This window comes from Antechinus flavipes, chromosome 3 (genome assembly GCF_016432865.1).
Source record: "Antechinus flavipes isolate AdamAnt ecotype Samford, QLD, Australia chromosome 3, AdamAnt_v2, whole genome shotgun sequence".
Taxonomy (NCBI): Eukaryota; Metazoa; Chordata; class Mammalia; order Dasyuromorphia; family Dasyuridae; genus Antechinus; species Antechinus flavipes.
In genome coordinates this window covers 630,676,292-630,692,462 of record NC_067400.1, presented here as the reverse complement: position 1 = coordinate 630,692,462, position 16,171 = coordinate 630,676,292, and the positions used below count along the sequence as shown (strand labels likewise).

At 36.2% G+C, this 16,171-nt stretch overlaps 4 protein-coding genes across 9 annotated transcripts in view; 1 reads left to right on the top strand and 3 right to left on the bottom strand.

The window, feature by feature from the left end:
* LOC127556769 (zinc finger protein 665-like) overlaps positions 1 to 16,171 on the bottom strand; it is a 572,139-nt gene that overhangs the window by 394,772 nt on the left and 161,196 nt on the right. The gene's annotated exons all lie outside the window — the stretch shown is intronic.
* The window catches only part of LOC127556765 (zinc finger protein ZFP2-like), a 217,840-nt gene that overhangs the window by 40,473 nt on the left and 161,196 nt on the right, over positions 1 to 16,171 (bottom strand). The window lies entirely within an intron of this gene.
* Positions 1 to 16,171, bottom strand: part of LOC127556748 (zinc finger protein ZFP2-like) — a 605,234-nt gene that overhangs the window by 517,665 nt on the left and 71,398 nt on the right. The window lies entirely within an intron of this gene.
* The window catches only part of LOC127556767 (zinc finger protein 420-like), a 32,963-nt gene that overhangs the window by 2,257 nt on the left and 14,535 nt on the right, over positions 1 to 16,171 (top strand). The window contains exons 2-3 of one of the 2 annotated variants that reach the window (XM_051990180.1): positions 363 to 489; positions 8,351 to 11,481. The exons of the other annotated variant lie outside the window; for it this stretch is intronic. Coding sequence (XP_051846140.1) covers positions 363 to 489; positions 8,351 to 10,131 — 1,908 coding nt within the window. The 3' untranslated portion in view covers positions 10,132 to 11,481. Of the gene's footprint in view, positions 1 to 362; positions 490 to 8,350; positions 11,482 to 16,171 lie in introns of those variants that run through there. 2 annotated transcript variants of the gene reach the window in all.

The window sequence follows — 16,171 nt, the reverse complement described above, 5'->3', positions numbered from 1 at the left end:
ATGCATCACTGGGGACACTCGTGGTGAGGAGCAGTCTCACATGATCTGTTCTCTTTTTCCTCCACACCTTCTATAGATACAAATGTTCTCTCTAATTCCACTGGGAGCAGCAGTCTAGTAAGACATTTTTCCAGCTTTTTTTATTCCAACACAATAATCACTTGGAATAGAAAATGCTTTCCTCAGTATTCCCCTGGGGCTCTTACTGACTTTTTTAGCTCTTGGCTCTGACCCTCCTAAAGGTTCTCTTGAGTTTTAGGCAAATCCCATCCCTTCTTCAGTTTCCTTCTCTAAGATGATGAGAGTTGGACAAGATGAATTGTCCTTTTTGGCTCTAAATCAAGTAACTTTTGATGGTTTAGGAGTTGGTGACGTTCAGGGATATTATTGTGGATTTCACTGAGGAGGAGTGGGGACTCCTGGACCGTTCTCAGAAGGAGCTGTACAAGGAGGTCACGCTGGAGAGTGTCCAGAACCTGCTGTCCCTGGGTAAGGATCATTTCCTTTCTTTTCAAGTTCAATCAGTGGCCATCAGTCAGGCCTTGTTCATCCCCAGGCCAGGTGTCAGACAAATTCACTGAAAACATCACTCTAAAAACCATGGAAGGGGATTCTGGTAAGATGGGAGAATAGGGCAGGGGGTGCTTGGCTCTCCCAGAGTGCCAAAAACACAAGAAAAAACCATCTGAACGTGACCTGGGACCAGCAGAGGGGGTTCAAAGTCCAGAATTTGTGCTGCTGAAACACCTGGACAGGACCCTGGGGAGGCCCTGACCCCCCTGGGGTGGAGCTTGGGCCCACATGAAGAGCCAACACCTGCAGGGAGATTCTGCTCAGTTCAGGAAGAGCAGACCCTGGGGCAGCTTATCCCCTCTGGGATTGTGGGGGTGGGTGATAGGCTTGGAAGGGGAGGAAGGAAGGGCCCGGGTTATGGATAGAACAGGGCCTGTTGTGCTGAGCAGACTCAGACTCAGCCTGTGGCTGTGGCCAAGAAAGAACCAGTTCACAGCTGGGGGGGCGGGAGGGGAGAGGGGTAGGCAGGGACCCTGCTGGCTGTGGGCACTTGTAAGAGAGCAGAGACCTTGGTCTCACTCACTGGGCAGAGGAGCCAGCTGAGGTTTCTGGCTGCAGACCAAAGGGAGACAGAGCCTGTGCTGGGACAGAGTGGCTGGGGGTCCTGGCCTGGACTCATGGGTACTGGGGAAGGCCCAGGGTTGGGGCCCCGAGAGAGCTCTGCAAATGACAGTGAGAAGGACCTAAAGACTCCCCACCAAAATCAGGACTAGAGAGCTGACAATAATAATAATAAATGGCTTAGAATAAAATAATATAAAAATAAAAATGATGTGACAAAGGAGAAAACCTGAATATAATAGCTACTCTGGGGATTGAGACAATCTGGGTCCATACTCAAAGAAAATAAAATTTACAAAGTCACTCCTATGTCAAAGCCCTAAAAATGTCCTTGGACAAAACTTAAAAAGATCTTCAGAGCTATCAAATAGACATGATTGAGGAAAAACTGATAAAATAAATCAAGATTAAAAAATAAGGTTCTAAATTAAAAGACTGCAGGGCTTGGGGCATTGTATTTTATAGAGCAAGGAAGCTGAAATTCTGACCAAAAATGACTTACCCAGCAAAGCAAAGATATTTATCCAAAATAAAGGTCATACAATAAATGGGAAAATATTCAGATCTTTATGACAAAAAGACCAGAACTCGATTAAAAATTAGACATAGATAATCTAGGGAAAATATGAGGTAAATATTAAAGAGGAGATATAAGGGGCACAATGAGGTCAAACTGTTGATTTTTTTATATGTAGAAATGTCATCATTACTGGATTAGTTTGAAAGCAAAGCTTGGATTCAGTTGAGTATGATGAGTTAATTCTTAAAAAAAATTTTTTTTAATCTGTTTCTAGGATTTCCAATAGACTTCCCAAATAGTGTCCTTGACTGTAAGCATCCTTGTTGAACACATCTTTCTGGGAAAGATGTTCTATTTTTTAATAATATTGGATGGGGGTGAGGTAAAATGAAAGAATTAAAACAAACAAGTCCTGAAAGAACTGAGATAGAGGAAACAGGTGAGAAAAAATGGACAACTGAGTCCAATTGAGTATGATGAGTTAATTCTTTAAAAAATATATTTTTTAATAATATTGGATGGGGACAGGTAAAATGAAGGAATTAAAACAAAACAAGTCCTGAAAGAACTGAGATAGAGGAAACAGGTGAGAAGTGGAGGGCTTGTAGTGAAATCTTATTCTCTTAGGGTGAACAGAGGAGAAAATAGAATACCTAAGTAAACTGAATTTAGAAAAAGAAATTGGATAGGCCGTAAATGAACTTCTCAAGGAAATACACAAGGATTAGACAGATGTCCAGGAGAATTCTACCAAATATTAAAAGTCAACTGATTCCAGCATTAAATATTTTAGAATTACAGGCAAAGAAAGCATATTTCAGATTCCTTTTATGAAACAAGAATGGTATTGCTACCTAAGCCAAACAAGAAAGAAAATCCACAACACTCATTTCTATTAAAAACACTTGGAAGTATAAGTGGATTTTTCCTTATACCATCAGCAAGCATTATTTGTAATAGAGGTAAATTAGCAGTCTTCCCAGAAAGATGTGTTCAACAAGAACACTTACAGTCATAGATACTATTTGGGAATTCTATTGGAAATCCTAGAAATAGAAATGAGGGAAAAAAGCAGAAGGAATCAGAATAGAGAATGAGGCAATAAAACTCTCTTTTTGAAGATATGATGATATCCTTGGAATATTGAAAAGACTCAACAAAAAACTTTAAGTGTTTAATAACTTTAGCAAAGGAGAATATCAAGTAATTTGACATAAATTATCAGCATTCCTATATATCATTAACAAAGCTATGCAAGAATAAATAGTAAAAGATACCATATTCAAAACAGGTCTAGGCAATATAAACTTCCTGGGACTTACCTGCCAAATGAACCCCAGAAAGTACATGGCTATAAATATTTTTAAAATTGTATAGAAATGAAGTTAAACATAAACAATTCAAGAAAAATGACTTGTTCTTGGTAGGTAGAACCATTATGATAACTTTTATCTAAATTTATAGATTAAATAACTTCCCAATTCAGTTTCCACAAATTGCTTGACCTAAAAAAAATAATAAAAATTGTAATGACCGCATATTTAAAATCAGCTGGAGCCAGGAACTCAGGTTAAGGGTAAAATCTTCAATCTTTATTGAAGTGAGGTTTTGAAATCCAATGATTTTCTATGTCCATGAGTCAAACGCCATAACTGCCACACTCTTTGAATGGTGAGCACAATCAGCAACAGAACCACCTGATGTTTCTTGGGTCTTCTCCTTCGTTTCAAGGGTCTGCTCCGTCTCTCTGCGATGGACAAGACGAATATGGCTCGTTGGCACCCATCTGATTCCTTCTCCACCTGTAGAGATACAAGCAAACCCTCTCCCCCAAGCAGTTAGTCTATCTGGTCCCTTCCATTCACCACTTTCTGGGTTTCTCCACATCACCTGGCGATTATCTAAAGATAGTGGAGCTGCTTGCACTGGACACTGCCCTTCCGGTGGGTTATAAAACCTGTCTGCCGGAGCCAGTGCATCTTTGTCAAAAATCAAGAAGTTAATAGTATAAAGAGTTAGATTTAGAAGCTCTCTAGGGTTACCTGTGGGCCATTCTTTCTCCAAGCTTATATATTCCTATACAACACATCAGAACTTGCACAAAGAGTGGGCGGGGGCCATTCTTTCTCCAAGCTTATATATTAATAGAGTATGGTCCAATTACTATTTAGCCTCATGTACTTGGGACCTCAGTGCATCAACTTGAGCTTCAGCCCATTACATCTCCCGCTTTCTTTTGTTTTAGAACACAGGTGATCATGCCATCCCTGACTCCTCAGGGAGGTCAGAGCCCCCAAGGGGAGGTGATCACACCCTCCCTGACTTCTCAGGAAAGGAGGTGAAAGCACCGAAAAGGAGGTGATTACAACCCCCCTGACTTCTCAGGAAGGGAGGTGAAAGCACTAAAAAGGAGATAATCACACCCTCCCTGACATCTCAGGAAGGGAGATGAAAAGCACCAAAGGGAAGTGGGGGTTGCTAGCAGGTTTCTGGGCTGAAGGGTCTTATTATGCACAAACCCATCAGCATGGGAAGTATTACACAAGCACATAGCAATGATGCAGAGGCTATTAGTGATAACTCTCCCCACAGTCACTGCAGGCTTGATGTGGTGTAACAAATATGAATTATACACCCAAGTAACGGTATAACAAACAATATAAATCAACATTGTGTTGTAAAAGATTGCCAGAAGTCCTAGAAGGAGAGTATGTAAACAGCAGTCACACATACACCTTCCTCAGCAGCCAAGAGATAGTCTAAAACCAATCTATTGTCCATTGCTTCACATATCAGGGAATCCAATGATCCCCAAGTTTTTGAAGTCCAGCAAAAGTCTTTTTATGTCTTAGGGAATCCAATGATTCCAGCAAAAAATAATTTGAAAGAAAAATACCAAGGATATCAAAGTAAGTAATGAAGAGAAATTTTTGAAGATGGAGGTTTAACAGTATCAGCTCTTAAACCTCTATTATAAAGTTATCAAAACTATTTTTTACTAAGAAATAGAAAGTAAATCAATGGAACAAAGTAGACAACTTTTACAGTATCAAATTTGATAACCTGGTATTTGAGAAATGTAAAGATAAGATTTTGGGATAAGAATTCATTATTTGATAAAAATTGTAGGGAAAACTGGGGAAAAATATGGTGGAAATTGGGCATTGACCAATATTACCCTTTCTCAAGATAAAGTTAAAATGGATACATGATCTAGATTTAAAAGGTTTTTTGAAACACTTTGAAGGATATGGCATTTATTACTTACCAAATTTATGAGTGGGAGAACAATTTTTGAACAAAGGAGAGACCATAGTGAGGTGCAGAATAAATTTTGGATTCCCTCAAATTCAAAGATTTTTTATAAATAAAGTAAATGTAGCTGACATCCAGAAGAAAAGGAACAAATTGAGTAAAATCATTTGTAGACAGTTTCTCAGATAAAGATCTCATAGGTTAAAAATCAAAGATCTTTTAAAAGCTAGAAGAATACCAGTCATTCCCCAATTGATAAATGATCAAAGGATTGTAAAGGGCTGAAACTCTGAATAGGTGCACTTGAATCAGACAACCAAGCACTCAAGGCTAATTACCTATTGGACAATAATGTTTGGAATTTCTCTTCTCACAGTTAATGCTAGCTCAATGCTTGGGGTTAGGAGAATCACAGGAGAGATTGAGGGGGAGTGAGACAAGCCAGAGTCACTTTGGAAGAGGACGAGGAGAAGGGAGGTTGATGGAGAGTTTGTGGCAGTTTTGTCCATCCCCTTCACTTCTCCCCCTAAAGACCAAGGACTTTTGCTTATCCCAACTCCGGCTGATTCTGAGGCCTCCAGGGAGCTAGTCTGGAACTTACAGCCGATTTTTTAATGAAGAAATCCAAAGAATTCATAATCATAAGAAAAGGTACTCTAAATGATTGATTAGAGAAATGCAATGTCATTTTATACCTTTCAGTGGTAGATGTTGGACAGGATGTGGGGAAAATTGGGACTCTCATTCATTGTTGGTAGAATGAATTGATCCAATCATTTTGGTGGGCAGACAGGAATTATGTCCAAAAAGTTTTAGAACTGCCTATATCATTTGACCCAATAACACCAGTACCAATATTTATAGCAGTTCCCTTTTGTGTGATAAAGAACCCAATAAAGAATTGCATAGTTGCCCATCAACTGAGGAATGATTGAACAAGTTATGGTTTATGATTTAATGAAACATTGCTGCACTATAAGAAGTAATGAGCTCAGTGATTTTAGAAAAACATGGAAAGACTTGCACTAAATCAAAGAAAAGTGAAATGAGCAGAACTAAAAGATTGTTGTATACAATAACAGCAGTATTGTTTTAACAACAAAATATACAGGCAGCTAGGTTGCAGTGGATATAGCACCAGCTCTGAAGTCAGGAGGACCTGAGTTCAAATCTGGCCTCAGACACTTAACACTTCCTAGCTGTGTGACCCCGGGGCAAGTTACTTAACCCCAATTGCCTCAGCAAAAAAAGAAAAAAAAAAAAAAGAATGTCTAAAGATAGCCATCTTTTGGCAGAGGTATAGGAAAAAAGAAAAAAGGGAATTAAAATTTTATGTGATAACTATTGTAAATTTAATACAGAATTGATTTGTTTTTTCACATGCAATCATTTTTATTATATCATGTTATGGAAATGCTTGCTTTATTCCAGGAATTAAAAATACAATAAATAAAAAATTTAAAACTAAACTACTACTAATAATACATGAATAATTAACCCTATCTGGAATTGGCCGACAGTTTAAAAAGTAGATTATCATGCTTTGTAGACATAATACTTTGCATCAAATGTTTAGAATAGCCTTGTATTTGAAAAGTAAAGACTTAAGTTTTTGTGCTGAGAATTCATTGTATGGTAATGTGGAAATTATCACATAATTTGGTAATTATGGAAAAATTGTGGAAAAAGCTAGAAAACAGTAAGACTGAAACTGGGCATATACCAAAATCTTATACTATTGACTAAGATAAGGCCACAGTTGCTACATGATCAAGATGTACATTACATATCATAAGAAATTAAAGTACATATATTTTTGTATATTAACTATCATTTATGAAGAGATACAGAATTTATGAGTAAACAACTATTAAAGAACATGGTGAGGTATAAAATGGACAGTTTCAAACACTAACTTTAAAAAGTTTTGTAAAAAAATTTACTCAAATTCATAAGGAAAATAGAAAATTGTTTTCAGATAAAGATCTCATCTTAAATATATAAAGAAAAAGTTTTATTAAAAAATTTACTCAAGTTCATAAGGAAGAGTAGGAAATTGTTTTCAGATAAAGAGCTCATCTCAAATATATAAAGAACTTTTTAAAATATATAAGAAATACAAGTCATTCATCAGTTGATAAATGGCCAAAGGATAGGAAAAACTAGTTTTCCAATGAAAAAAATCCAAACAATTTGTAGTCACTTAAAAACAATGTCCTAAATCTTTAGAGCATTAAATTAGAAAATTACAAATTAAAATAAGCTTAAGATATCATTTTTAGAATGCTAACTCAATATTGGTAGATACAACATTATAGAGAATATGAAATTGTGCTAAGTTGTAGAATTGTGTGTACCATTTGATCCATCCCTATAAATTTTAGGTCTGATCCCCAAGATGATGAAGGAAAAAGTAAAAGAACTAATATATTGCAAAAGATTTTATAATGGTTCTCTTTCTAGTAACAAAGGACTGTAAATTATGGGGATATCCATCAGTTGTGAAATGACTAGAGAGGGGTTAAGGACAGTCAGTAATAAATGGTTAGTGATTTGAATAGTGTTTAATGATATTCTATAAACTCTATGGAAGTGTTCAATGAATCTATGATGATGTCCTTATCCCTAATGAGTGGGTCTATCAGCACTGAGTAGTTAAGATACACCTTAGATCTTTGACCCATAAATAGCTTTCAGAACATCATAAAAGTGCTTTGGATTTTTACTATCAGCAAAACAACAACAATAAAAACCTATAAAGGACAACTAATTTCAGGTGCACTCTTACTTAGTCTAGAATCCTGGACCCAAAATGTCTCTAAATTTTGCTTTACTTAACTTTTGGTGGAGTTAGACACTGCCTTCTTAGAGATGGATGCAATAATTTACTTGTAAACCCTATAGAGTCTTCAATTTTTATTTAGTTTCTTCTGAATTTCCCCATCATTTTCATCAAATCAATTAGATATCTAAAAGTGTTCTGGTCCAGATACAACAGTTCTGTGATAGCTGCTCTCTCCTGCTGCAAAGATGAAAATTACATGTTGGCATATCTTTCCCTTGAAATGAGGAACAAACTCATCTCCCACTGAGTCGCTCTAATCTGTTCATGCTTAGTCCAATGGTCTTGCTGCCTTGTAGCTGCTGTGTTTGTTGAATGGGATTGCTTAGCTCTGAGTGAGTAAGTCCATGATGGGACCAGCCCTTTGTGATGCACATCTCCTTTGTCACTCTTACCACTTTTCTCTTCTCCATATAGTGACATAGTTTACTCAATGCTAGTGTGAGCTCCAAAAGTACAGCCAGGAAGTTTTCTTGCACTTAGGTTTGTGATGAGAAAGTTATAAGATTCATAAGTCTTCAGTAATGATTGATATTGCATATATGTATGTGTCTGTGTCTCTGTGTGTATATATTTGATTGTGTATTTTTTTTTTTCAGATGTAGAGACCAGATTCCAAGTAAATGAGTTGACTAGAAAGCTGGGAATTTTTGTAGAAGAATGTGATCTGCAGAGAGTCATGATTGATGGTTCCTGTGACTTCAAGTTACTTCAAGTAATCCATGGTTCTAATATCAAGGCAGATCAACATCCAAAGAGTGAATGTCAACTTATTGAAATTGGAAAGAGATTTGGACAGTCTTCAACCCTAAATCATTGTAAGAAAATTTCCTCAGGGAATGATTATCTTCAGGATAGTAAATATAGCAAATGCTTCAGTGAAGAAGTAGAGCCTTTTCAATCCCAGGAGACTTCTAGACATCAGAAAGTCCACACTGGAAAGAAATCTTTTGATTGTAATCAATGTGGAAAAACTTTCAGATGGAGGTGTCGTCTTGCTAAACATCAGAGAATCCACAGTGGAGAGAAACCTTTTGATTGTAATCTATGTGGAAAGGCTTTCAGATGGAGGTGTCATCTTGCCAAACATCAGAGAGTCCACACTGGAGAGAAACCTTTTGATTGTAATCAATGTGGAAAGGCTTTCAGATGGAGGTGTCGGCTTGCTAAACACCAGAGAATCCACACTGGAGAGAAACCTTTTGTTTGTAATCAATGTGGAAAGGCTTTCACACAGAGCTCTAATCTTAATACACATCAAAAAATTCACATTGGAGAAAAACCTTATGAATGTACTCATTGTGGAAAGGCTTTCACACACAGCTATACTCTTAATGCACATCAGAAAATCCACACTGGAGAGAAGCCTTATGAATGTAGTCAGTGTGGAAAGGCTTTCACGTTCCCTTACCGCCTTGCTGTACATCAGAGAATTCACACTGGAGAGAACCTTTTTTATTGTAATCTGTGTGGAAAGGCTTTCAGATGGAGGTGCCTTCTTGTTAAACATCAGAGAATCCACACTGGAGCAAAACCTTTTGCTTGTAATCAATGTGGAAAGACTTTCACACATAGCTATACTCTTAATGCACATCAGAAAATCCACACTGGAAAGAAGCCTTATGAATGTAGTCAATGTGGAAAAGCTTTCACATTCCCTTTCCAACTTGCTGTACATCAGAGAATCCATACTGGAGAGAACCTTTTTTATTGTAATCAGTGTGGAAAGGCTTTCACATGGAGGTCCAGTCTTGATAAACATCAAAGAGTTCATACTGGAGAGAAACCTTTTGTTTGTAATCAATGTGGAAAGGCTTTTAGATGGAGGTGTCGTCTTGCTAAACATCAGAGAATCCACACCGGAGAGAAACTTTTTAATTGTAATCAGTGTGGAAAGGCTTTTACATGGAGATCCAGTCTTGATAAACATCAGAGAGTCCACAGTGGAGAGAAGCTTTATGAATGTAGTCAGTGTGGAAAGGCTTTCACATTTCCTTACCACCTTGCTGTCCATCAGAGAATCCACACTGGAGAGAACCTTTTTGATTGTAATCAGTGTGGAAAGGCTTTCACCCAAAGGTCCCGTCTTGCTAAACATCAGAGAATCCATACTGGAGAGAAACCTTTTGTATGTAATCAATGTGGAAAGGCTTTCACAGAGAGTTCTAATCTTTACGCACATCAGAAAATCCACACTGGAGAGAAGCCTTATGAATGTAGTCAATGTGGAAAGGCTTTCACATTCCCTTACCGCCTTGCTAAACATCAGAGAGTCCACACTGGAGAGAAACCTTTTGTTTGTAATCAGTGTGGAAAAGCTTTCACACAGAGATATAATCTAAAGGCACATCAGAAAATCCACACTGGAGAGAAGCTTTAGCGATAAAATCAATGTGGAAAAGTTTTCACACAGAGGTCCTGTCTTGCTAAACATCAGAAAATCCATCATGGAGGAAAGCTTTGTGGATGTAATCAATGTGGAAAGGCTTTCAGATCCAACTTCATTATTGCTTTACATCAGAACATTCACAGTTGGGTGAAAACTTAGGAACATGGAAAGGCTCCCAGACAGAGATGCAGCATTGCTGGATGTTACCATCCTTACAAAGTGATGTCAGTTGCCTAATTTATCATGGTACTTAGCAAATTCTCTAGCTCACTAATGTATTTAAGTACTCATTGGAGTTCACATTTATGGGAGATTCACAAGTCAGTATTCAGTATGAGATTCACAAGTCAGAAACCCACAATCCCACTCTCTCAGAAGAGGAGTCAACCTTTGAGTTCACACCTCTAAAAGAGCATAAAAAGGAGCTGAGTTAGTGAAGTGAGTCAGTTCAGAAGAAGCCCACTCTCGGAGGCGGATCCAGATTCATTCATCCCATCTCACACCACTGTGGTGGCAGGCTCTCCTCCTTCCCTTCTCCACTGAAAGATAGGCCTCTAAGAAAGCTACCCGGGCCCAAGGAAAGAGACAAGACTTGGAAGGAGAAAATAAATGTTTATATTTTATCAGCTGGCTGCATTTGAGGTGATTATTGATCTGAACTGAAACTAAGGCTGCCTCCAGAAAATCTCCCCAAGAAACCTGCTCAGAGGGAACCATTATATTTTAAAGAAGAAAACACCACAGCTGGACTTTAAGAAGTCCACACTGAGGAGAAACATTATAATTGTCATCAGTGTGGAATAATTTCACACTGAACTCCACTCTTAGGAAGCAACAAAAATTCATACTTGAGACAAACTGAGCTTTTAGTTACCTCTTTGAATATTTTACTAGAAGAGGTTCTATACTAGAGAGGAACTTTATGCATATTATCAAGATGGTAATGCCTTTGGGCAAGAAGCATTTCTTATTTCCCATCTCAGAATTCATATAGATGTTAATTTCATCACTGTCATGAATAAGGAATGCCATTTATATGAATTTTAGAGCATCTTCAGTATTATAAAAATAATTCTGAGGAGTTCCCTATGACTTCAGTGTGGAAAGGCTTTTAGCTAGAGATTATCTTACTTTCTGCTCACATGACCTCAGGTATATTTGTATATAAAATGAGTATACAAATCAAACATTTACTGACAATAAAATATAATAGAATTTATTTTAAAAGAATTTTTAGGTATGTTTTACTATTTATGAAAGAAGAAAGGAAACTTGCATACTAATGAGATGCCTGTGCTTGTTTATTTTTACTCAAAGAAATAAATCTTGTAATAACTTTTACTGTTGCCAATTTTTTTACAATCCCCACATTCAGTTATTTGATCCTTTATGGAGTCAAGATCCACAATTTCAGAAACTTTGTGCCATTGCACAGCCTTTTCTTAGAACTCTTAACAAAAGGGACCTCATTACACATTGCCAATTCTATCTCGTGCAATAATCCCTATATACATAATTTTTCTTTTTAATCCTATTGTTTGTAATCACTCCAATAATAAACAGCATTTATATAGTCCCATTTCTTCAGCCATTCCCCAATTAATTGGTACTCAGCACTCTCGTAGGAATGAAAGTTCAAAATTATCTTTACATGTAATTGGAAAAAAAATGAAATACCATTAAAAAGAAGAAAAAAAGGAAACAAAATATTCCTTATTCCAAAGGTTCCTTGATCAGTAATCCAGAAACAAGGTATCCCTCCTTTCTCCCCTTTTCTGTCCTTTCTTGTTTCTCTTTAGCTATTCTCATTTATGTTTCTTAATTCCAGGAATTTACAGGATTACATTTCCTTTCCTTGTTAGCCTTTTACTTGATTAAGGTACCTCACATACCCTCAGTGAGTTTCTTTTCCTTCTTTTTATGCCTTATCACATTCTAAAATTTAGTTCCACAAAATCCATCAATTCTTCTGAAGGGTGGTGTGAGGAGTAGTAATCCTATTCTCCCACTATTTTTAATGTGTTTTCACTTTGTGTTCATATGTGTACAAAGAAACAATTCTCAATCATTCTGTAGTTCAGTTGTACTTGATAGTTCTGTGTGCTGTTCTTTTGTTACCTCAGAGGTTTGAGAAGCAAATGGTTTTTGCCAGTCTGATTTCCTTTCTAGGAATGTTTTGAACACTGTTTCCCCTTCCCCCCCGCCCTTTTTTTCTTTTTCTTTTTATTTTCAAAACCTGCATAGATAGCTTTCAAAATTCACCCTTGAAAAACCTTATATTTTTTTCTCCTTCCTTTCCTCTACCCCTTTCTTTAGACAGCAAGACAATATATGTTTAATATGTGCAATTCTTCTACATGTATTTCCACAATTATGCTACACAAGAAAAATCAAATTAAAGGAAAAAAAAAGAAAACAATGCAAGCAAAAAAGGTGAAAATACTATATTGTGATCCAGATACAATCCCCATAATCCTCTCATTGCATCACAAGATCATTGGAACTGGCCTGAATCACCTCTCCACATCCATCAGGTTGGATCATCAAGTAATATTGTTGCTGTGTACATGTTCTTGTTCTACTCACTTCACTTCGCATAAATTCATGTAAGTCTCTCCAAAGCCTCTCTGAAGTCATCCTCCCATCATTTATAGAAGAATAATATTCCATAACATTCATATAACAACTCATTTGGCCATTCTCCAATTGATGGGCATCAACTGAGTTTCTAGTTCCTTGCCACTACAAAAAGGGGTGCTACAAACATTTTTGCACATGTGGATCTCTTTCCCTCCTAAAGATCTCTGGGATACAGGCCCAGTAGCAATATTGCTGTAGTAAAGGATATGCACAGTTTTATAACTTTTTTGGGCATAATTCCAAATTGCTCTCCAGAATGATTGGATCTGTTCACAGTTCCACCAATAATGTATTAGTGTCCCTATTTTCCTACATCCCCTCCAACATTCATAATTATCTTTTCCTGTTATCTTAGCCAATCTGAGTGGTGTGTAATGATACCTAAGAGTTGTCCTAATTTGCATTTCTCTGACCAATAGTGATTTAGAGCTTTTTTTTTTTCATATGACTAGGAATGATTTTAATTTATCTGAAAATTGTGTTCATATCCTTTGACTATTTATCAATTGGAGAATGGCTTGTATTCTTATAAATATAAGTCAATTATATATTTTAGAAATGAGGCCTTTATCAGAACCCATGGATATGAACTATTTTTCTGTTTACTGTTTCCCTTCTAATCCTGTCTGCATTGATTTTGTTTGTACAAAAATATTTTACCTTGCTGTAATCAGAATTACCTATTTTGCAATATACTCTAGTTCTTTGACCATAAAATACTTCCTTCTCCACAGATCTGAGAGGTAGACTATTCTTAGTTCTAATGTGCTTATAGTATCATCCTTTATTTTTAAATCATGAACCCATTTTGATGTTATCTTGGTATAAGGTGTTAGGTGCAGGTCAATGCCTAGTTTCTGCCATACAAATTTCTAATTTTCCCATCAATTTTTATCAAGTAGTGAGTTCTTATACCAGAAGCTGGGATCTTTGGATTTTATTAAAATCCAGATTACTAGAGTCATTGTTTATTGTGTCTTTTCAGCTTAACCTATTCTACTGATCAACTGCTCTATTTCTTAAGCAGTGCCAAATGGTTTTGATGACCACTGTTTTATAACATAGTTTTAGGTCTGGTACAGCAAGGCCACCTTCATTTGCAATTTTTTTCATTAATTCTCTTGAAAGTCTTGATCTTTTGTTCTTTCAGATAAACTTTGTTATTTATTTTTGGCTATGTAAAATAATATTTTGGGAGTTTGGTATGAACAAGTAGATTAATTTAGGTAGAATTGTCATTTTTGTTATATTAGCTCTGCCTACCCATGAGCACTTGATAATCTTTAAATTTATGAGTTTGACTTTGAGTGGAAAGTGTTTTGTAATTGTGTTCATAAAGTTTCTGACAGATAGACTCCCCCAAATTTTATATTATCTACAGTTATTGTAAGTGGAATTTCTCTTTGTATCTCTTGCTGCTGACTTTGTTAGTAACATAGAAATGCTGATGATTTATGTGGATTTATTTTGTATCTTGCAACTTTGCTAAAGTTGTGAATTGTTTCTAGTAGTTTTTAGTTGATTATCTAAATATCATCTGCATATCATCTGCAAAGAGTGATAATTTCATTTTCTTATTACCTACTCTAACTCCTTTAATTTCTTTTTCTTCTTTTATTGCTTTGCTAATATTTGTAATACAATATTGAACACTAATGGTGGTCCTGGGCAACCCTGTTTCATCCCTGATTTAATTGGAAATGGTTCTATTTTTTATCCATTATATATGATGCTTGCTGATGGTTTTAAATAGATGCTACTGATCATTTTAAAGAAAATTTCATTTATTCATATACTCTCTAGTGTTTTTAATAGGAATGAGTATTGGATTTTTTCAAGTGCTTTTTCTGAACATTCTTTTCTTAATGAATGTACATCACATTTATGGGGTAGGTCATCTTGGGCTCCTTTTCTATTTAGAACATATTCTATCTTGTGAATTCTAAAGGTTTGCAGAATAGCTTTGTGTTATCTGAGTGTTCCTTTCTTTATATTTGATGGTATTTGTCTTGTTTAAAAGGTAAAAACCATTTCTTTTCCTGGTGAAATTGTTCCATCCAATCCATATTTTCCATCAATTGAGAAATAACTGAACAAGTTATGGCATATGTTTGTGGATGGAACACAGTCATGGTAAAAGAGGAACAGCAGGATTGTTTCAGAAAACCCCCGACTTGTATGAATTGATGAAAAGTAAAGTGAGCAAAATCAGGAGACTACTGTATACAATAGGAGCACTGCATCATGATCAGCTCTGAATGACTGAACTATTTTGATCAATACCATGATCCACCATAATTTTGAAGAATTTAGGATGGAAAATATTGTCCACACTCTGTCCAAATGATTATAAAACTCTGCATAGCCCTTTGTCTAGTAGTGTCATTCTGGGTATATATCCCAAAGAGATTATAAAAGAGGGGAAAGGACTCATATGGGCAAAAATTTTTGAAAGAGTTCTTTCTGAGGGGCAAAGAATTGGAAATTGTGTAGATTCATATCAACTGGGAAATGGCTGAATAAATTATGTTATATGAGTGTAATGGAATATTATTGTCCTAAAAAATGATGAATAGACTGATTTCAGAAAAGTCTGGAAAAAGATTCATAAAATGATGCTGAGTGAAATGTGCAGAACCAGAATATTGTAAACAGTAAAATAAATTATGGGATTATCAGCTATGATCTTAACTCTTCTCAGCAATGCCAGCAACCCAAAACAATTCCAATAAACATGGGATAGAAAATGCCAACTGCATCCAGAGAGAGAATTATGGAGACTGAATGTGGATCCAAACATACTATTCAATTTTTTTGTTGTGTTTTTTTCTTTTAAAAAATTTTTTCTTTCACATCATGACTAATATTAAAATGTGTTTAAAGTTGTTGTACATGAATAGTCTATGCTATACATGTACATATATACATACATATACAAAGCAGATTGTTTGCTTTGGGGGAGGAGGAGATAGAAAGTAAGGGAGGTAAGGAGAAAAAATTTTAGAACTCAAAATATTACAAAAATGAATATTGAGAACTATATTTATATGTAATTAAAAAAATAATATAACATTGAAATTTAAAAATACATGTAGAATTCTGCAGCAAGGGAAAAAATGGTACTGAAGAGGATTTTGAGAACATGATACAGAAACAGCCCATACAGCATCAAATGGAGTCAGATATATTTCCTCAGAAATTCAATTTGGAAAACCATTACTTACTTGCTAGGCCTCTGACCACTGTGACCTCTGGACTCAGACCTCTCTGGAGTGTGCAAGCACAATACCCCATTTCTAGGAGACAATTCTCTTAAGTAAAAGGGAGGTTGTTTCCAACCAGGGGGTCTGCTAGGAGGAAGAGGCCAAGGCAGGTTGCTCAGAAAGGTGGG